This window comes from Castor canadensis, chromosome 6 (assembly GCF_047511655.1).
Source record: "Castor canadensis chromosome 6, mCasCan1.hap1v2, whole genome shotgun sequence".
In the NCBI taxonomy this organism is placed as follows: domain Eukaryota; kingdom Metazoa; phylum Chordata; class Mammalia; order Rodentia; family Castoridae; genus Castor; species Castor canadensis.
In genome coordinates, this window is record NC_133391.1 from 177300721 (window position 1) to 177324188 (window position 23468).

The window sequence follows — 23468 nt, forward strand, 5'->3', positions numbered from 1 at the left end:
AAGCATGAGTCACTAGTGCCTAGCCATGATGAACTTTTGAGATTGGAGTGAAATATAGAGGCTGACAAGCAGCCTGAGAAAACCTTGTCTAAAACACCTTCTCAGGAAGCTGGACCTTGGAGTCTTTCAGATGTCCCCTTTGGCCCCTGAATCATGATCCATGCCCCCCAGCACAGGTTGAACCGTCCTCCAAAGGGATACTGAGTTCTTTGGGGTCTTGCCCTCCTCCTGGGTGTCACAACTGTGAGACTGGCCCATATATGGCATCATGTTCTCAGCTTTGTGCTGTGACACTTTGCTATGTGGCTACTGCATGGCTGGGCAGCTGTTTTCCTGCCCATGGATGCTGGCTGGGTCCCCCGGCCATCTGCATGATGCTGCATGTCTATTAGGACACAGCGGGGTTGTGTGTCACAGGGCAGAAAGGGGCCCCTGTTCATAGCTACTCATTCCCACAACAGCTGTAGGAACACACACTCCCACTGCAGTGGTGTAGAACATTTTGGTTGTTTCACGTTCTTGCCAACGTTTGGATTTTCAGTCTTTTTCAGTTTAGCCATCATGGTGGATGTGTAGTGGCTTCTTGTGGTTTTAATCTACATGCCACATAGACTAACAAGAATGATGGTCTTCTCCTGAAATTATTGGTTTTTAGATGTGTGTGCATGCATCTGTGTGCATTGGTGTGTGTGTGCACTTGTGTCTGTGTGTGCATGTGTGTGTATGTCTGTCTATGTGTGAATGTGTTCTGATGCGTGTGTGCTGTCAGATTGTCTTTCTAAGGCCCCCTCTGAGCTGTCCTGCTCACTTGTTCTTTGTTGGCTGTGGGCTGAGCACCCCATAGACATGCTCCATGGCACACCTTCTGCTGCTCAGACCACCTGCCCACCCCCTCCAAGGACTATGCACAGTTGACTCATGGGTTTTGGTCCTGCTTTAGAAGCCTTTCCCATGGATTTCCTAACTCTGCCATGACACCTTCTAGAAACTTCTGTCTGCCCCCTGATATTACTCTGGATTTGAGGAAGGACATGAGAGTCCTTTGCCAGCTTGGATTCAGGTTATGCAGCATTGGATGTGATGCGACCATCCTTCCCTGCTACCGGCAGTAGAGGTCATCAGCTACTGTGGTCACCTGATTTCACACAATCCCACACAGCTGTCACCTGAGCCTTTCTGCAACTGTGTTCAGGACCCACAGTCATCCCTCCTGCAACCTTTCTCCTCCTTTCTTGTATGCCTTGGCATTCTTAGCCTCATCCTGTCCATGGAGAGTCTAGAGTGCCAACGTCCACCAAAAGCTGCTTAGTTTCTGTTGTAATTCCATTAGCTCTGTAACTTGATTTGGAGAAAGTTGACATCTTACAGCTGTGTTGAGTCCTGTGGATATGATATATCTCTCCATGTATCTACGCCAGCCTTGATTTCCTTAAATACAACGCTTTCTATTTTCTGTGTGGAGATACTGTTAGTTGTTTGATGGATTCATTCCTTGGAATTTGGTGTTTTAATCCTGTGGCAGTTGGTGTTTTTCCCTCTATGGTTTTGATTAGAGGAATTGTGGTGCTGACTGGAAAGCCACAGTTCTCAGAACAAAGCAGTGAGCATGCCCTGGACGCACACACGACCTCATGAGTTTTGGCCGGTGACTGAGTTTTGTAGGAGCCCTGGAGAGTAGTGATAACCCAAAAAGCCTCATCTGTCATCTCTACATACCTTGGTTAGTTAATGAAAGGGCTTCAAGTTAACACGAGTGTGAGTCTACAGTTAACCACAACAGGGACAGACAGACCTGGCAGAGGGCACAATAAAACTGTGAAGGACATTTCTAAGACAAATTTGAAGACAGGGTAGAATGAGGGCTTTTAGGTTGAGGAAACAAATTCCTGTGTTTCAATAACCAGCAGATCTGACCACTTGACCTCCTTCCTGATATCCTGGAGCTGGTGACACAAAGGGACATCAAGAGAAATAATGGGGTGGGGGGAAGAGGGACAGAGTGACACATAGCTACTCAGACTGCACTGTTTCCATCAAGGGAAGTCAGTCTTCATTTTGGCTTTGAGCTCCATGAATGGAGCTCACAATAGTGGCATACCATCTTTAATAATGCATACCCAGCAATTCTTTTTTACTTTTTTGTACAAAAGTGTATGTGCATCTGCTAACTGTGCCTGCAGAGCTGTGCCTGCTCAGACTACTGGGTTGTAATGTGCTAGTTCACTCTGCTCTCAGCTATGGTGAGGGGTGGGTAGCTTCTTGAATTAATGAACATCAGGGTATAAAGCACATACCTAAAGATCAAGGTTATCATAGGCATGCTGACCTGGAGATTATGCTGGATGGTATGCTTGGGCTGCAACAGGAAGGAGCTGCTTCTGAGTTTTCATAAAGCATTTGGCACGAGAGGCTGCAAGAGCACAGGCTGTTGTGACATTCGCATGAAATAGTTTGCATAAACTGCAGGCAATGCCTGCTTTAATGGCATTTGGAAACAATTTCTTTGTAATAAAGTCAATACTACTTTATACTTCTAACACATGGAGGGAAATAATGGAACTCCAAGAAAACAAAGATCCAGAGTGCAAGCTCTGGTCCAGAGTCAGAGTCTCTCATCACAGCACCTGCCTCTGTCCCCAGCACCAGATCCTATGGTGGGACCATCATTTGGGGCTAAAGGGAGGCGGTCCCGTGTCTGAGGAGCTCATTGGCTGCTCAGGAGACAGGGACTAGAACCAAAGTGATGGTGAGCATGTGGAAGACAGGCAAATGACTTTGTCTAGAATTAGACATGTACACAGGGCTAGAGATTACATGAAGGGCTGTCTACTTCAGGTGAAATAATCGTCACTGAACCATATCCCTGTCTGCCTCATCCCCAAGCTCTGCACCATCCAGGGCACTGGGACACCACAATAAGGGAGGCATCAAGTTGTGGCAAACACAGTGTCCACTCTTCTCCACCTATCACTGTGTAAATGAACTCAATGGATTTGAGTTTAGGAGGTGGAATGACTCAGTGAAGCCTCAGGCCACCCCAGGTACTGCTATCCTGTTGGGGAGGAGGGACTCATGCCCTAACTTCAGGTTCCCATAGACTGGGTGCATCTCCAGGACATGAAGAATTCCACACAAACAGCACTTGGCAGATCCAAGGTGTCACAGGCCAAGAGCAGTCAGAGAAATGCCAGTGCCTCCTTCTGTGTGTGTGTGGGGGGGGTTCATCTTTTACCAGGTGGTCCTAGAAGCAGCCTGGGAAGATGGCACTGCTGCCCACTGTGGGAAGAAGGAAATAAGGCTCAGAGCAGACAGGTGGTTTCTGGATGGCAGAGCATGCCTGAGCTGCACCCCACACACAACACTGCCAGAGCCCTGGAAATGATATCCACTGCACGATGTTCTCTACTCTCACTGCACACAGCTATCCCCTGGGGTCTTCCACATGGCAATGGGTGCTGATCCAGAACTAGTGATGAGCTGTGTCTGGAGAGAACCTTGGAGAAGAGACTGCCCCAGGCAGAAGCGATGTGTGTGCATATGACACCATGCATCATCTCCTAGGACCAGGGACAGGAAAGAATCAGGATAAGTTCTAAGTCCCCAGTTCATAGGGACACTGGACTTGGGCTCAGGTGGCAGGAAGTTAAACTTAAAGGCAAGTGTAAGGAATTGCTACAGCTGTTTCAGTTCTGGAAAACTATTCAAAATTACGATTTTTTTTGGAAATTAGATAAAACGCTAAGCTGGCCTCAGGCTGACTTGAATTTTAGTAATGTGTCAGGGACCCACACTCTCAGATCTGGCTTCCACTAAATTGGCTCTGTGTAGCTCTTGGTTTTCTGCCTGAACAGTGAGATTTTGATTTTAATTTCTCTCCACACTGCTTTGCTGTCCTACACTCCCCTTCTTGATGCCAGTCCCAAACCCCAGAGCATCTACCCTCTGCCAACAGAGGTGCCAGGCAGGACCATCATGCTCCTGCCTGCTCAGTGGGCCTATGGTCCCTCCAATCAGCAGCCTCAGGGGGGCATTTCCTGCTGGCCACCCTGGACTGGCACCCCCCTCAGTGACCCTCTCCACTGTACCCACATGATCTGGCTCTCAACCTTGGATGGGGTCCCCAAGATGGCCCTTTGGGTGCCTGGTGCCCTTCAGAGCTCTCTTTGCTCTTTACTGATAATTCTGCAATGCTAGTCAATACTTCCTTTGCCAACTGACTTACTCCTGTGTTAAGCTGCAAAATGATGGCACAGTTTCTGCCCCCAGCCCAATCTGACTAATATCCTAGCTTCTTCATTTTCTAAAGTTCTATTTGTTCTTTTTTTTCATCACAGGGTGCTTTAATCGTTTACTATTTCAAATGCACTTGTTTCCTAGCTTCTCTTGAGTGCCTTATTACTTTAGGTTCTTTTGGAAGGGCCAGATCTGTTTATTTTGTCTGTTGTCTTCTGCTTCTCATCCATGGCTTCCTGAGTGTTTAGAATTTTGTACTGAGCTCATCTTCAGTGGGGTAGCCTGTTTAGGGCAACTAAAGGGCCCCAGTTTTGCTTCTTTGCCCCCGTGAGTTCATTTGTCTGTCTCTGTTTCATTTCCAGGTCTGGGAGCCCTCATCTAGTACAGACGTGGATTCTGAACTCAACCTTTTACTTCCCATCAGAGGCTTCTTCTTCCTTCCTGACCTGTTCTTGGATGAGTTATCCTTCCATGGCAGAGCCCCAGTTCTCTGCCCCAAGGTCTGGAACCATCCAACCTAGGGTGGCTTGAACTCCAAATGAATAATTTGCATATCAATAAAGGCATTCCTGAACAAACTGCATCTGCAATGTACTGAGTATCTGCAGTCTAAGACACAGGGTGCTGAATAGATGATGCTGCCAACAGTGCAATGAGTGTGAAAGGTCAGAGGCAGAGTCACAGCCCAGTCAGGTGCACCCACCACTGTCGCCCCTCCACTGAGCCTGGAGGACACACTGTTGTAGATGAAGCTGGGCTGTAGAAACCTAGCTGATAAAAGCTCAGTGACATGAGAATTTTGATCTTAGATATCCTTAAACTTTGAGGACAACATACATGTGTGAAGGAGACAGAATGCAACATTTAGCACACTAAGGCAATCTTTGCTTCATTACCTGGTGGAAGCCCAGATAGTCCACGATGGTTGCCGATGCATAAAAAATCAACCCTTCTGCACTTACCACCAGAGCAAAGCCATTGAGAGACTAGAAAAAACAAGAAAATTAAATTAGTTGGCTCACCCAAAATGAAAAAGGGCAAGCGATGTCCTGCCTACATTTCTGCTATTCCTTCTGCATTGCTGCCATATTCCTGGCCTTCAGACATGCTTGCCTCTGACTTTTTTATCATCGCTTTGTGACAGGTCCTCACTGTCAGGCAACAGGGCATGGCTTGTAAGGCTAAAGACTTGTTCTCTTTTCTCTAATGAATATAAATGTATGTTTCATGAAATACACCTGTCACCATGATGGCATAGTGACATCATCAGAACATGAAGTGAAATGAGGACCTTCTATTTCACTATGGGTGGCTTTCCCCACCATGTGCCCTCCTCTGTAGCCTATTTGGAAATATTTTTAGCTTTCTAAGAGTTTTTATTATGAGGAATATTGAGTTCCATCTAGTATTTTTTCTATGCTTACTGCAACAATCCCATAATTTTTCTTAGTCTTTAATTGATAGGTTTTTCTGCTGATTAATCATTCCTGCATTTCTGGGGGAAATCATGTGTGATTGTGACATTTTATGTTCTTGGAACTGATTAATCTTACCTAAAAGTCATTTCTGTCCTAACTTTGGTGTCAAGTAACACAATCACCCCACCCCCACCTTCCTCACTTATGTATTCGGACAAGGAGAAGACAATATCTTCCTTGAAATTTTGGTTCTTCTCACCTCAAAGATCATCCAGCTGGGGTCATTTGGGGGAAATGATGAGTGAAAAGGGGGTACATTTAAATCTACCTTGTCAATTTAATAGCTGTCAATGTATTCAAATTTTTATTTTTCTTACACCAACTATGTTCTAGAAAGGCATCTGTAACATCTTGACTTTAAATTTATCAGTGTAAGTTGTTCACAATATTTTTATGATTATTACATCTCAGCTACATCTGTAATTTTTGTGGATTCTTCGAGGCCTATGGCTGCATTGCACATAAATTACAGCCTCCCTTTATTTGAAAAGTCCATGCCCCACAGTACATGGTCCCCCAGAACCATCACCAGCAGACATGCACAAGAGACCAGCAGCACAATCAGGAAATGTTCTGTCTCTGTTTACTGGTCTATCTATTATCTATCTATCTATCTATCATCCATCTTCTTCTACCTATTATCTATCTATCATCTACCTATCTATATCATCTATCATCTATCAAATCTATCCTCTATCTACCTATCTACCTATTGCCTTCCCATTCACCATCTGTATCTATCGAGCTAGCTACCCTTTCCTCTGTCCTTGTGATAATGACTGACTGAGGAGACATTAAGCATTAGACATACTAAGTGGTATATCTCATGTCATCACACGACATCAAAACAGTCATGACTGCACTTGGGCAGTGCAGAAGCTGGGGTTAGGGGCTCAGTTTGTAGATTTGGAACACAGTCACTCAGAGACCATAATTCACATGAAGTATGTCATGCTTCTCAGTGCATTGTAACACTCATTTCCCATAATTCTTTTTGTTATTATTGTTGTTGATGATACTAAGATTTGAATTTAGGGCCTGAGTTCAAACCGCAGTACTGCTTTCCCCCCAAAAAAGTGAACTCAGAACCTTGTGCTTGTTAGGCAGGTGCTGTACTAGTTGAGCTATGCCCCTCAGCCCTTTTATGCTTTAGTTATTTTTTCAGATAAGGTCTCATGTTTCTGCCTGGGGCTGGCCTCAGATTACAATCCTCTTACCTTTGTAGCTAGGATAACAGATGTGTGCTACCACACTCAGCCTGTTGATTGAGTTGGGGTCTTGCTGACTTTTGTCTGGGCTGGCTTCAAACCATGATCCTCCCAATCTCCACTTCCTACATATCTGAGATTACCAGCCTGAACCACCACACTGCTCTTTAATTCTTGAACATGCTAAACACTCCCCTCTTTGTTTGAAATCTTTGTCAATTTGCTAAGTGGTGAATTATCTTACCATTACAATTTTGATTTCTTTGATTACAGTGGGACTGAGAAGCATTTCATGTGTTCATTGGTAACTTGTATTTCTTTTTTGGTAAACCACCTGTGTGTGTCATGTGCTGATTTCTCTACTAGGGCTTACACATAACAATTTTCAAGAGCTTGTGAAATGTTATTGAAAACTTCAAATCATGGATGAACAGCACAACAGCATCAAATCCTAGTAGCTTAAAATAGTTGTTACATAAGAAAAAAGTGATGATACCTTTTCGAGAAAGTAGAGGAGGAAGAGCCTCTGTATCCAGTGAATGTGGAAGGAGAAGAAACAAAAACAGGAAAACCCAATGAGAACGGTGTCAAGAGAGATCATCCAAAATGTCAAAATTTGGTTCTTTAAAATTTTATTAAAAGGTGACAACCCAGCAAGGTGTCAGATGCTCATGCCTGTAATCCAAGCTTCTCAGGAGAAAGAGATCAGGAGGATTGTGGTTGGAAACCAGCCAGGGCAAACAGTTACAGAGACCCAACACAAAACAGGGCTGGCAGAGTGGCTGAAGTGGTAGAGCAACTGCCAAGAAAGTGTAAGGCCCTGAGTTCAAACACCCATACTGAAAAAAAAAGGTGACAACCCCAACAAGAGTCCCTAAGAAAAATGCAAATGCAGGATTTATGAACCCTGCAAATGTTAAAAAGGTCTAAGGAAATGTTAAGAGTATATTTAATAAGTTAAACAATTTAAATAAGATGGGCAAATTCCCCAAAATACGTAACTTAGCAAAAGTGATAGAAGAGGTAGAAAATCTAAATAGCATATCTATTTTTGGTTTTTGTTTGTTTGCTTTTTTTTTTCAGCACCAGCAATGGAATCCAGGGCCTTGCACATGCTAGATAAACACTCACCACTGAGCTACACCCTACCCTCACTTCATATCTATTAAACAAATTGAATTTCTGATCAAAACCTTCCCATGAGGAAAACTCCAGGCCTAGATCAAAAAACCATGAAATACCTAGGAGTAAGTCTCACGAAGGTCTGCGAGACCTGTGTGTGGGAGACTGTGGAACATGACAAGAGGCCTCCAGTCCACAGCTGCCATGCTCCTAGGTCAAGAGACTCAATAGAATTCAGCCATCCCCCTAAACAGTCTATAGAAACATCACAACCCCAAGTACAATCATGGTGGGTTTTCTCTTGTGTAGAAACTGACAAGCTGATTATAAAATTTACGTGGAAGTGCAGAGTGGCTTTGCTGAAGTACTCATGTTAAAGAGCAGAGCGGTGGGATTTGGGCCATCTGGCCCCATGACCCACCAGTTTCAGGACACTTCAGCCTTGGGGTAGAATAGAAGACTGAGCTTCAGTCAAGATAGGAGGTCAATCCATCTCTACTTGTTCCACACATAAACATTAAGAATCATGATAAACTCAAACATCAAACCAGAAACCCAGAGCTTCTAAGAAAATATAGGGAAGCATCTTCATGAGTTTGGGGCAGATAGATTTTCTTGGGACAGAAAACTCTAACCTTAAAGAAAAAGCTAGATGAATCAGCCTTATTAAAAGACACAGTAAAGCATGGAAATGAGCTGTAGACTGGGGAAAAATTCATAGTACATTAACAAAGGACTTTGCCCAGAATATGCAAAGAACCTCTACTGATCAATAATAAAGAGATAAACAATCCAGTTTTTAAAAGCAGGTCCAAACTTGTTTATATTTGAACACATAAGGAGAAAGAGTAATGCCCAGAATACACATAAAAGTGTTCTCAGTATAGTGAATCATCCAGGAAATGCAAACTAAAACCACGTGAAGATGACACTGTAACACATGCCAGGACTGTTTCAATCAAAGGGACTGAGAGCCCAGAGGCACAACCATGGGACTAGAAATGCCCAGCCATGTATGTATATCTACTCTATGATCCAGAAATCCTCTCTTGTAGTATGTGTGCAAATAACTTTCTGTCTCACTAAGGTTGACATTTAAAACATCTTAACAGTAGCTTGTTCCTTTTTGTTTGTTTTAAAATATTCATCTATTTCCTTTTCGAAGGGTTCCTTGGGAGGACAGAACGCTTCCAGAAATCAGTATAGACAAAGATTTGTTTTGGATAAGCCCCCAAAAGTACACAAACAAAAGCAAAAATAGAAAAATTAGACCTGTCAAACTAAGAAGCATCTGCACAGCAAAGGAAACCATCAACAACAAAGTGCAAAGACAACCTGCAGAATGGGAAAAAATGTCTGCCAACCACACCTGACTAGGGATTAAATCCAGGATATACAAGGAACCCAAACAACTCCACAAGGAAGAGAAACATCATCTGATTTGAACACGAAAATGATCTGGGTAGACATTTCTCACAAAGACATATAAATGGTCAGTGTGTATGTGAGAAAGTGCCAACACCTCATCCTCAGGGAAATGTAACTCAAAGCCACAATGAGAGGTTGACAGCAGTGTGGGTGAGGACATGGGGAGAAGGAAACACTTGCACACTTCTAGTGGGGATATAAATTAATACAGCCATTTTGGAAAACAGTATGGAGGTTCTTCAAAACCTTAAAAATAAAATAACCACATCATCCAGCAATTCTACTTCTGGGTATACGTTCAAAGGAAATGAAATCAGTATGTCGAAGAGGCATCAATACTCCATGTTCATTGCAGCATCGTTCACAAGCACCAAGAGAGGAAAACAACCTAAGTGCCCACTGACAGATGAATGGATAAAGAAAATGTGTACATATACCAGTGGAGTTACTATTCAGCCATACAAATAATGAAATCCTGCAATTTGTAGCAATGCAGTTGGAACTAGAGGACATTGCATTGAGTTAAATAAGCCAGACAATGAAAGTTGACGACTTCATGTTCTAACACCTGTGTGGAAGCTAAAAAAATTAACTTCATAGAAGTAGAGAGGAGAACAGAAGTCACCAAGGATTAGGCAGGGGACAACCAAAGTCAGGTGGGGGGATAGGTTCGACGACAAGATGGCTACAGCATACAAGAAATAACACATACACTACAAAGAAGTGAAAGAAAGCAACCACAAGGTTCCCAACTCAGAGAAATGGTAAATGTTTAAGAGGTGAAAACTCACTCAACTTGATCACTGCACATTATATAGGGGCCCCATTATCTCATGGTACCCACAAATATGCCAATAAAACACCACTTTTATATTTTCCCAGTGAAATGGGTACACTCACAAAAATACACAAAAAGGGTGTTCATAGCATCTGTATGCATAATGACCAAAAGCTGGATGCAATCTAGATGCCCACCAATTTGAGAATGAGTGAATAAATTGCAGAATAATCATATAATAGTGCATTATTACAAAATAAAAACTAACTAAAATAAAACTACTGACCATACAGAAACACGGATAAATATTTTTTAAAAATGCTAAGTGAAGGCAACCAGACACAGAGGGTATATTCCCGATCTATTTACATGAAGTCCAGGAAGAGGCCAAATTTCTACAGGGGTAGACATCAGAAAGGGGTTCCCTGTGGGTAGCAGATAGAAAGTGACTGAATAAAAGTGGAAGACAGGCCTCTGTTCAAGCAAACTTGAGAACCTGAAGAAAGCATATAATTTCTTAGGGAAATAAAATCTATCAATTGACTCCATTAGAGATTTATTTTATGTTATTTTTCAGACAAGTTCTTGCTATGTAGCCCAGGCTGGCTTCAAACTCAGTATGTAATACAGGCTGGCTTCAAACTTGTGATTCTTCTGCTTCAGCCCCCTGAGGGCTGAGATTACAGGAGTGTACCACCATGCCCACCTTAAAAGATCAATTTCTTTAGAATGAATACAGATTATTAAGAAACCACCCCCCATACCTGCCACCTGCAAATGCAACAGGCCCAGATGGTTTTAACATGGAATTTTAGCAAACCTTCAAAGATCAGATGTCGTCAATGCCCCATTTAGGAGGTATAACACTGACATTTAACTTCGATACAGAAAACTGTATTACAGGTCAATATCATCCTTGACTATTGATATGAATGAATTAAATAAAATATTAACAAACAGACTCCAGTTTTCATATTTATTCCTGGAACACAAGGTTGTTTCAATATTAAGAAATCCACTAATGTGATATACCACATTACAGATCTATGGAGAAATACCTTGACTATTCTCCAGATGTGAAAAAGCCTTCAACAAATTCAACACTCATTCCTAATACAAACGCTCAAGAAAATAGAAATTGCTGAATGCTTTTTTATGATGCTGCTGCTGCTATGTGTGTGTATTAATCTTAAGGCAGCAACTTCAAGGTAAACCCAGTAAGAAAAAGGCTAGAGTCAGCCATTGTGGGGCACACCAGTAATTCCAGCTACTCAAAAGTTGGAGGTAGGAGGATTGTGGTTCAAGCCCAGGCAAAGTTAGTACCAGACCCAATCTGAAAAATAAACCAAAGCAAAAAGGAATGGGAGAATGGCTCAAGTGGTTGAGTGCCTTGCCTACCACTGTGTTCAAATACCAGTACTGAAAGAAAAACAAAACGAAACAAAGCACACAGAGAAAACAAAAGCTAGCATGGGGACTGAATTACTCAGAACCAAAACATACCACGAAGGCTTTGCAAGTGTAGGTTGGTCCCGGACAGCAAATGGATGGGCCAGAGAGGAAGTCCTGACCCAGACTCAAGCACCAGTGGAAATCTGGTCCCTGCAAAAGGTGGTGTCTCAAACCACAGGACGGTGCCAGGTTCGATGTAGTGCTTATGAAGAGACTTTATCATTACTTTTTGTTAGTTTATCAGGGCTGGGAAACCTTCTACAAGATGGTTCTTTCTCCTCTTATCTGCTCAGTTAGGGACAGACATTTCCTGAGTGGCATGCAATCTTCTCCTTGTCCTGCCCATAGCCATTGTGGCTCCATCCATCCTTTATGAACAGGTGGTGGACTTGCATTCTTCATGATCATTTTGCATGTGTCATCATGGAGACAGGCTAAATGTCTATCTTTATTGGGTTTGGGATCCAGGGCTCTTCACACCTCCTGGAACCAGCTGCTCAGCTTTCCATTCTTTTCCCTGCTTGGGATGGCTGAATAGCTGGGCTATTTTCAGTTTCCTAAAGGTTTCTCCAAATTTGCTTATAAAAACTAGTGGACCAGACCTGGCTCACCCCCTTTTTTGAGACTACTTCCTGTTCTTCCTTTGCCAGTAGCATGACAACTCTGTGCAGATAACATCATACATCACACCTACTCAGAACATCTCCCAGACTGCCATATGGAACAGCATGGCCACTGGGGCTGAGACTGGGGCTGGGACCTCTGTTCCTGACACAGGATATGGAGGGATGCTTGTTGTAGGAAGAGACTCAATCCCCTCTCCAAATGTGCCTGGCACAGGCCTGAGGAGTCCACACTGTGAAAGCATTCTGCCAAGCAGTGCCTTGCCTGTCACCTTTACTTTGTCATGGTTTCCAGCTAGCTTTGAATGTCCCACCTCCTTTTGTTGAATGTAGGAAGCAACTTAGTTTTCAGACATTGTGTTTTCATTATCCAGGGTCATGGCTGTGGGAGGTGGACCTGGAGCAGGACCCAGTTCAATTCATAGGTTTGTGCTCTACCTGAAGGGCATTGCTTCCTGCCTCAAACTTAGAATCTTGCTCTGCTGAAAAGCTATGTGTTTTCATCATTTAAAAAAGAAGGAAATGTTATAGCTCTTTGTGAAAGTATAAAAGAAATGAAGTCCTATTGGGAACCTCATTTACTCAATAGTCAATGAGGGAAGGGGTGAGATGTTAAGACCAATCTGGAGTTTTTGGGGTGCAAGGTGTCTCAGGAGGGTAGGTGCACTGATGTGTTAGATGCAAAACAAGATGGTTCTCAAGCAGCCTTGCTCCCACACGACCTTGGAAGGACTTGCCACAGGCTTCCTGCCTTCTCTTGAGACATGGGATAACTTTCAAATGGCACAGAGGTTCTACTTCCAGGGCGGTGACTCACAGTAGGATCTGAATTTTGTGTTGTCTGAGTGAGAAATCCAAGCATTTCGAAGCACCTCCAGGTCCAGTGAAGAAGTTGGGGGATCTCCTGGCTGCCCTCACAACAAACAGGGGAGCAAGTTACTGCCTTGGGGGATAACACAACAGGCTGGCTCTTCACGTGGTCTGGCAACAGGACAATAACAACACTTACTGGCAGAGACTGTCGCAGTTGCTTTGTGAAATTGACCCCCATATCCTCTGCACCCACCAGAAGGTCTCAAGGAAGTAACTAGACAAGTGCTTGTGCACTTTGATTCCTGCATAATTCCCTGCTAGCATTGGAGGACAGAGAATAAGAGTTCAGTGTCTGCTTGGACTGTCCAGAGGCTATGAATGAGTCTGTAAAGATGCCCAGTGTCCCCCCCGAAAGTCTCTGTTCTCAGCTACATACTATTTCTTTGTGGGGAGGGGAACTATGGCACATTTAGGATTTGTTTGTTGATACTGTGAACAAAAGACCAAATTCACCTCCTATGCTGATCCATGGAAAGGAAATGGCTTTCTTCCTGTCAGTGCTGAAGTGGCCTCTGGAGGGTGTGAACAGTCTCAGGGCACTCACAGCCATGACTCCCACTGCAGACAGTGGCTTTGAAAAATAATTTCTCACTATTTCTGGCACCACTTTGGAAAAGCTTTACCTAAAAATCTGAGACCTGCTTGTCCAAGCTCTCCAGCTTGCAGAGATTGTTCCTGGAGGATTTTTCTGAGGTATCTTAGTTTCAACACTTGTGATGAGGCTGGGATGCTTGAGGCCCAGGTTTCCGTCACTCATTGCACCAAGACAGGGTATCTTTTAAATGAAAGCTAATTTGTTTAACTTTTTAAAAAGTTTTTAAAGTTGTGATAAAATACCAAAAACATAAAATTCACCATTTTAACCTTTTTTTGGGGGGAGGGTATTATTGGGGTCTGAACTCAGGACTTCATGCTTGCAAAGTAGGTGCTCTACCACTTAAGCCACACCTCCAGTCCCATTTTAACCATTTTAAGTGCACGTTCACAGTGTGGTTCAGACATAACCATCATCCATCTCCAGAGTCTTCCCAAACTTGAGCTCTTTCCCCATTAAACAGCAGCTCCTGTCCCTGGAACCTCCATTCAGCCTTTGGCAACCACCATTCTACTTTCCTCTTCTATGAGCTCCACCTTTTCAGACCGAACATGTGAGATCAGGCAGTAAATCTCTTTCTCCCTCTGGCTTATTTCACTGAGCAGAATGCCATTCAGTCCCAACCTTGTTGCTGCAAAGGACCAGATTTCCTTCTTTGTATGACTGAACAGCATTCCACTGGGTAGATGTACCACAAGTCTTAATCCATTCATCAGCTGATGGACACTTGGATGGTTTGCATGTCTTGGCTGCTGTGGACAGTATTGCTGTGAACATGGGGTGCAGGTGTCTCTCTCACATGCTGATTTCACTTCCTTTGGATTTGCAGAGGGATTATAATTGTAGGATTGCTGGAGTATATGCAAGTTCTGTTTTTAATTTTTGGACAACTCTCCACACTGTTTTCCATAATGGCTGTACTAACTAACATTGCCACCAACAGTATGCAAGGACTCCCTTTTCTCCACCTCCTTGCCAGACAGCACTCACTGTCTTTTGTCATTTTGATAGCAGGCATTCTTACTGTAGTAGGATGACACCTCATGTGTTTTGATAAGCATTTCCCTGATGACCAACGATGCTGAACGTTTCTTCATGTGCCTGCTGGCTGGCTCATGTCCTAGAGCCTGGACAGAAACATTTTTCCAGGTTGTTTGTATTTTTTAATCAAGTTATTTGTTTTTTTTATGATTGATGAGTCCCTTATATATTTTAGATATGAAACCCTCACCAGCTGAATAGCTCACAAATGTTCCCTTCCGTTCTGCAGGTTGTCTCCACTCTGTTGACTGTTTGCTTCACTGGGTGGAAGGTTTTTGTTTAGTGCGACCCTCTTTTTTGCTTTATTTTTTCATCTATTTTGCTTTTTCATTCATGGTCGCTGGCCCCTCTCTCTGGCTTGGTGAAGAGTGCTGGTGTGCATGTGGCATAGGAAGGCAGTGCAGCTCCCAGAAGGGAACTTCCTAAGGGAGGTGGAAGTCCATCTTAACACTTTGCTCTGCATTTCCATGGGATAAAAAAAGATTCAGAAGCTTGTCATGAAGTGTGGCTGTCACTCTGAGCTTTTGAGAAAGGAAGATGGTACCCAACATTCAACCTGCATGTCACAGCCACCTCACTGTGCTGGCTTCCAGAGTTTCACCTGGGAAATCCTGGGGTTCTTGTCCTGCCAGTGTTTGATCCCCATGGGGGATATCCATGAGTTCAATGCTTGCCTGCATCTCTCCAGCTGGCCCTCAAGCAGGATCCCAGCATAGCTAGCTGTGAGCCCTGGGCTGTGGCTTGGTAGGAAGTACACTGATGTCACCCTCTCATGTGCATGATAGGTGTGTGAGCCCTCCACAGGGCTCAATGATGGGGCCACCATCTCCACCATGGCCCACACTTAGTCAGGAGCTGATGACTCTGTCCCAGAATAGGGAGACCCAAACCACTGAGGTTCCTACATGCACACCACTGGCTGCTATCCATGCTTGCTCTCAGGCCCCTGCAGCCCTGACTCTAGGACTCAGGCAGAGATAGGGTTGCTGCTTGGGTGGTTAGAAAATAAGGCCTCACTTCTGCTAACAGATTGTTGCTTGGTGCTTCACAGCACCAAGCTTAGGTATTACAGGAGAACTTACCCAGTGCAATAAGTGCTGTGGTAAGGAATAGAAAGGAATGGCTTCAGAGTCTAACAGCCACTCCATGTAGGACCTTGCTTCTCTCTTGAGGGGAGCGGCAGGTGTGCAGTTGGCTGAGCCAGGGCAGGTGTTGGAGCCCTCCTGACACTCAGAGTCAAGATGTCAACCCTGGGCTGTGCCTACAGCTCCCACCATGGCTTTTCCCAGCTCAGCTGGGGGAGCAGTTGCTACATACTGACGATGTCCTGCTAATAATACTTCAAAGACCAAAGAAATTTTCAAGGCTTGAGCATATAAAATGTCTTCTTAAAAAAGATTTTATGAGATTAGTCACAAGCAAAAACAATCTTAATTTTAACTTGTGGGGCAAAATTTTTTTAAAGACCATAAAATGCTGTTTGTGTAATCATATGGATTCAATATCAGATTGCTTTTCTGTTCCAGAATCGTCATGCCAAATTCTCTTACACATGTGGGCCCATCTTTCAAATATGCATCTCGAACGTTTGTTTTCTCTCTCTTTTTAATCCTACAAGAGTTTTTTTTTTTTTTTAAACGTGGTACATGGAAAATGAGATCACTTTTCCAACTGGAAAAAGGATTTGGCCTTAAGATTAAGGTTGCACTTTTTTTTTCAGGAGAAAAAATCACATCTATGTTTAATTACTGAAAGTCATGACACGGTGCACCTGCCACTGAGGACGTTGGTCAGTGCAGGTGAGGGCCAGTGGACACATCAGATGAGGGTCAGTTGTCAGTGCAGTGAATGTCAGAGGTCACAGCAGGCAAGGGTCAGTGGTAAAAGCAGGCCAAGGTCAATAGTCAGTGCAAGTGAGTGTCAGCGGTCAGTATAGGACAGGGTCAGTGGTCACAGCAGGCAAGAGTCAGTGATCAACACAGGCCAGGGTCAGAACAGATGAGGGTCAGTGGCCAGTGCAAGTTAGGGTCAATGGACAACACAGGCAGGGGTCAGCAGTCACAGTAGGTAAGGGTCAGTGGTCACAGCAAGTGAAGGTCAGTGGTCAGCATAGGCAAATGTCAGTCGTCAGTGCAGGCCAGGGTCAGTAGTCAGCACAGGCGAGGTCAGTGGTCAGCACAGATGAGCATCAGAACTCAGCACAGGCAAGGGTCAGCAGTCTGCACAGGTGAGGGTCGCGGTCAGTACTGAGGGTCACTGGTCAGTACCAATGGTCAGCACAGTCCAGGGTCAATAGTCAGTGAAAATGGTCAGTGCAGTCCAGGGTCTGCAGGCTGCTTCCCCCTCCGTGTGCCCCAGGCACTCCCGCCCATCTCTTTCAGGGAGAGAGGCAAGCACTTTGAGAAGACGGCTTCCTTTGGCAAGCTCTTTGAATATCCTGATTTCTTCCAGTCCCATGGCAGAAAAATAGCCAGCAAGTACTTCAAAGATTATTTTGTCAAGGTCATAGCAGAAGGAAAAAAGAGGGAAAAAGGAACAATTCCCAACAGCCCTTCTCATCGCTCCTCCTTGGCATAAGGGGAAGTTGGAGCCAGTCTCTCCTCTGGGAGCTGTTGCCACAGCGACCATGCAGCAACAGGCCGGCTAGTCACGCGAGCGGCGGCACCGGGCAGGCGTCAGGGCAGCTGGCTCAGCCTCCTGGAGCCAGATCACTCGCGGGGGCCGCTCCATGGGGCGTATGTGCGTGCGAGCAACGTTCTTGGTGGGGGAGTGGAATGACTGGCTGTTTATAGATCCCACAAACAGTAAACTCGGCCTTGACTTCTTTGCACAATGCAGATGCACACTTGAAAACAGCTCCTGAAAGATGTGCAGACCATGGCCATAGAGACAGCAGGTGCGATGGAACCTGGGGACTGTGATGAGGCTTTGGCCACTGTCCTCAGGATGTCAGGCCCTTTAATATCTAACTGATGGGCTGTGTTCTTTCCTGCAGGGTATAAGTGCCTGAGGCTAACCTGTCTGTGATCTTTCTTTCAGGTGAGCAGCTCAAGCGATAGCGCTGGTGTCTAGGAGCAGAGGTCCTGAGGCTGAGTTGTCCTGATGGAGCAAGCATGAGCCAGAACCTGACACAGAGCAGCTGTATCATCAGAGTCTTTCCCCTGGCAGAATGTCACTGCTTCACAACACACAGTCCTGAAGCACAGTCCAGTCCATGCTTGCTCCTTCCCTGATCTTCTGGCAGTGTCTCTGATAAAATTGCCACTGGGCCATCACCCGGAGCTCGACAAGGCAGGGTTTGGATATGTGTCCCGGACCAGCTGAACCCAGGGCAGGCCAGGGGCTGAGTTACACCAGAGTGGAACCTAGTGTTCCCAGCTCAAACCATGGATGGTCAGGGGCTAATGGTCAGAGACTGACAGAGGACAGTCAGAGGCTTATGGATAGTCAGTGTTGATGGGGGTCTAACAGGCACAAAAAAGCCAGGACCAGCCCCAGACAAAAACCACACCAAGAGCTATGCCCTCTGACCAGCCAGGAGGCCGCTGACAGCAGAGTGCACCACTTCCTATGCAGGATGGGGAAGTATGGCCCCGTCTGGTGGGCACTGCCTTTGGGTGGGCACCACAGGGATCATGTCTCCCCCCCTCCCAGTTCTGTCCACTCAGGCCAGCCGCTGGGCTAGGTGGTCATTCCTCAGTGAAACCTCTGCTTACACATTTTTATCTGTTGAATCCCTGAGAACAATAGGCCCAGCAGTTATAATACACAGTAATAAAATGTGGGTTTCTCTGAGCAGAAAGGCCCAGGAGGAAGCAGGATGTCCTGGGCCAGGAGATGGAGCAAGCACTTTCTGCAGTATACTCATTAAGGGGTCCCAGAATCAAATAGAGGAGAAACCTTGGAGGCATCAAGGAGCCAGTCCTCGCTCTGGGTTTCTGAACTGTGGGGCTTTGATCCCCATGACCCCAAAAGTCAGAGACAGATGTGGTTGTGAGATATGCTGTCTCCACCCAGGCTCCCATATTACTTCCCCTGCCAGCCCTGTACCTCACTGAGCCCAAGGATGCAAGACCCCTATGGGCAGCATGAGCTATGTCCTTTACCTGTCCTGGCCAGAAGGACAAGCCCTAATCTCAGGGCTATGGGTCCCCCTGTGTTCTGGCTCAGCCTATTTCAGGGACCAGGACCTGCCGCTTCAGGCTGTATGCCCCTCCAAACCCCAGAAGCTAAGCCCTTGCCCTCCTGGGCCAATTCCCACTCTGTCTCTCCCCTCTACCCCAGAAGCCACCAGGCCGGGAGTTCCCTGGGGTTTTATACCTATTCTCTGGCTTGGTTTCTGAGGAACCACGTCTCCCAACCGTGTAACAAAAACCTCCCAACATGCACCACTAAAGTGAAGAAGGCAGAAGATGGGTGCTCATCTTTTCTGCTTCACCCCAGAGCCCTAACTGATCAGTCTTCTTCCAAATGGCCAGCACACCGTCCCTCACACGGAACGTGGCCAGATGTTAATCCAACCCACGGGGCTCCAGGCAATGTCCTGTGAAATCCCAGCTGGGCAGGTGAGTTTCTGGATCTTTCTTTGGAAAAAACAACAGTGTGATTGTGAAGAAAGTCTCCAAGTTGCTGCACTCCAAGTGCTGGAGGCATTTGGCTCCTGGGAACTTCTCAAAAGTCTGAGGCATCTATAGTGGTTTTTCCAGAAACCCCAAGAGAACACCATTGTGGCTCAGGACTGTCTGCTGCTTGGCCAGGTGGCTGGGGCTCCGTGACACATAAGGCCACTCTCCAGCTGTTTCCATGAGGCCCTGCGCAGGGTGCCCTGGGCAGCAGACATTTGGAATCCAGCCGTAAGAGGGTGTTCAGAACGGGCCGCCCTGTCCGTCTGGGGTTGGGCTTGCTTCTTTCAGGGAACTGGAGAAATTCCCCTCATCTGGGTGGGTGACTCAGCAAGTCTTCCTGTTTGTACCCCACCCACCCCCAGAAGACTTCTACTACCACACTTTAAGGGCCCTGCCACAGCCTGGCACTCAGCACGAGACGACAGACAAACCTGCCTTCCAGGGTTGCTTTTATCTTCACTCAGCATCAACTTGGTCTGCTCCATGAAACACAGAAACATGTCACATAGCCTCTGATTCACATCACATCTGGCCCAGAAGCTATACCCACAAAGACCAAGGAACTCCAGGCACATGAGGTTGTCTGGGGCAGGGATGTGATCCAGGGGTTGTGCTTTGGGGCAGCAGTCGGATAATGGCTGTAGGAAATCATTTCAAGGGTCTGCTCCCACCTGCCCCTCCCCAGGTGACTTGGGACCATCTCTGCTTGATAGGACCAGTGAATATGGAGTCTGGGGTACAGGGGCAAGATCCAGAGGGCCTCCCATCTGTCTCCTGGGCATTCACCCCACCCCATGCAGATTCCCTGCTTGGGACCACTCACAGAACAGGGCTTCTTCTCAAGTCCCTCTCCACTGGTGGCCCTCAGCAGGAGGCTGACTGCCCAGCCCCCTTCCCTCTACCCCTCCAGCAGACAAGAGCCAGCTGACATCTCCAGGTCCCAGGCCTGTTGGACCAGCTGTACCTGGCACCCCCAGACATGAGCATAGGAGTCACAGAGACACCAGGTGCAGGGCGTTGTTGGATTCAGCCAAAGAGCCAAGACAAGCGTGACTCTAAAGAAATACAACTAAAGTATCAGGTGCGGTGACTCACACCTATAATCCTAGCTACTGGGAAGGCAGAGATCCAGGAGGATCACTGTTCAAAGCCAGCCTAGGCAAAAAGTTAGTGAGACTCCATCTTAACCAGTAAGGCCAGGCATGGTGGGTGTGTGGTTATCATCCTAGCTACATGGGAAATGTGAATAGGGGGATCATGGTCCAGACTCCCTGGGCATAAACTTCAGGTCCTATCTCAAAAGTAACTAAAGCAAAAATGTGTGGCCTCAGGTGGTAGAGCACCTGCTTAGCAAGCATGAGGTTCTGAAATAGAACCCCAGTACCACCAAAAGTAAATATACCTAAGGACATAAAGATGTAAATGAAGCAAACAAGAACAAGAAATGATATGGGCAAATCAAACAGAAATATTAGGAATTGTGACAGAGCACAGCAAGTAAGAACATGGTTTGAGAGTACACTGAAGAGCAGTGAGGAAGGACAGCTATGCAGGAACCAAGAGAAACACCAGGGGGTAGGAGGACATGTGGTAGGGATGACACCTGGACAAATCCAGCTTCTGAAAACAAAACAACAATCAAGAGGGGACCAGGACAACAAAATCTTTTTGACAGTACAAGCAGGGTGCACAAGAAAAAGACACATCATAGTGAAATTTAAGAACACTGAAGTCAAAGGAAAAAGCTTCAAAAACTTCCAGTGCTTATATAGAGAACAGACTGTGTGTTGTTGGAGGCCAAGGAGATGGAGAATGTCACGTTAAGTGAGCAGTGACTGGGGGCTGGGGAGGTTGAGCCGGATCCCGTGATCAGAACTCTAATTCTACCTTCTTGCACTGGGAAGCCAGCACAGGGCTCTGAGCAGCCACCCTTTCACTGAGCTAAGACTCCAAACCAGGATGCCCTTACTGAACAATTGGTTCAGACTTTAAGAATTAAAAAAAAAAAAAAAGGCAAAACAGCTGTATAGGAGAGCAATGAAGAAAATACTGACTTTTTTGTCTTTGTCTTTTTTATTTTTTACACACTTGTTTGGGGGCATTTTTGTACTCTGTTTCATACTTTCATTAGTTCTGCTTTTTCTTTCTCCTTTTTTTTTTTTTTTTTTTTTTTGCAGAAACTATATGTGAGCTACGACATTCATCTTTTTTTTTGTGGTCCTGGGGCTTAAACTCAGGGCCTTCACCTTAAGCCACTCCACCAGCCCTATTTTTCTGAAGGGTTTGTTGAGATAGGGTCTCGTGGAACTCTTTTGCCCAGGCTGGCTTTGAACTACTATCCTCCTGATCTCTGCCTCCTGAGTAGCTAGGATTACAGTGTGAGCTACTAGCACCCGACTCAATATCCATCTTTAATCATATTTTCTCCCTTTCTCTCTCACCTATCATCCTCCCATGTTTCAATTTTCTTTCCACCTACAATTAGAGTAGTTCTCTCTCTTATTTTTCTTCTCTCTCTATTCTCCCATCCACAGTCCTTTTTATCAGGGAGTTAGGTTGCAAGATCATTTTTGCTTGTTTGTTTTTCTTCTTCTTTCTTTCTCAGTACACCTTTAGATAAATCTTTTCTACCTACTGCCTATTGCCTTCTGATTTATCTCCCTCTGTTAACTTAGCTGCTTCCCCTTCCAGCACCATACACCAGCATTATCCCTAGTAGCTTCCTTCCATTACTACCCTGTTAACTATGGTCTTCTTAGTTCACAAAGGATTGTCTTTGCTCCTTTATTTCTCTTAAGATGCTGGAGTAGTAGTAGTTATTGGTCTTTATTAGGGGTTGCTTTAATCTCATGTCTCATAGTGGGTGTCTCTGTGTTAGCTTCTGAAGCTAAGTTTCCTATCCCTAAGTGGAGGAGGCCAGACCCAGTGTCTTGAGCATTGCAGTTAAATGATTATGGACTACTGAGCAACATCCCCCAGTCTAGTGATGAGAAAATACACTACACTCAGTCTTACCTAAACATTGTGAAAACTCTGACTGAAAGGACACAGGAGATTAAAACCTCCAACCAGAAGCCTCAGATGCCTAAATCCCAACACAGAAGCACAAGTAATATAAAAACAACAACAACAACAAGGCAACATGCCTCCTCCAAAAGTCAACAATTCACAATAAAGGATTTGAATGACAGTGAAGCAGATGACATTTCAAATAATGAGCTCAAAAGAACATGATAAGAATGGTCAACAGAATGAGAGGGGACATGCTAAAACACCTAAATGAATCCAAAGAGAGTGCAAGCAAACAGCTGAATGAAATAAAGAACACAATGCAGTTTACAAAAAAGAATTCAATGAAGATAGAGAAAAACTGAAAAAATCAAATGAAATCCTGGAAATGAAAAGCTCAATAACCCAAATTAAAAAACCCAGTTGAAATCTTGATAATAGAATGGAATGAGTTGAAAACTGAATATCCAGGGTTGAACATAAAGCAGAGGAATTAGATCAACCAAAGACAAGTTAAAAATACTAAGAAAACATGAATAGAACATGCAAGATATCTGGGACAATTAAAGGATCAAACATATGAATCAGGGGTGATAGAAGAAAGAGAAGAAGCACAAGCTAAAGGCATCAAAAGCATATTTAATAAAAATAATAGCAGAAAACGTCCCCAATCTTGAGGAAGAGAGGGTCATTCAGGTACAGGAGGCTTTTAGAACACTAAAGAGGCAAGATGGGAAAAGAAACAACCCCCGCATATTACAGCTAAAATGCTAACTACACAGAACAAAGAAAGAATGTTGAAAGCTGTAAGAGAGGAGCACAAGTCACTTATAAAGGCACACTTATCAGAATAATAGCAGATTTCTCAACCGAAATTCTAAATGCAAGGAAGGCATGAATATTCCAAGCCCTGAAAGAAAATAACTGTCAACCTAGATTAATGTATACAGCAAAGCTATCTTTCAAAATTGAAGGAGAAATCAAAACCTTCCACACACACAAA

At 44.9% G+C, this 23468-nt stretch overlaps 1 protein-coding gene across 1 annotated transcript in view; it reads right to left on the reverse strand.

Annotated features, from left to right (window-relative positions):
* Ahrr (aryl hydrocarbon receptor repressor) overlaps positions 1–23468 on the reverse strand; it is a 92751-nt gene that overhangs the window by 13577 nt on the left and 55706 nt on the right. Inside the window, exon 5 of the mRNA XM_020174793.2 lies at positions 5130–5219. Coding sequence (XP_020030382.1) covers positions 5130–5219 — 90 coding nt within the window. The remainder of the gene's footprint in view (positions 1–5129; positions 5220–23468) is intronic.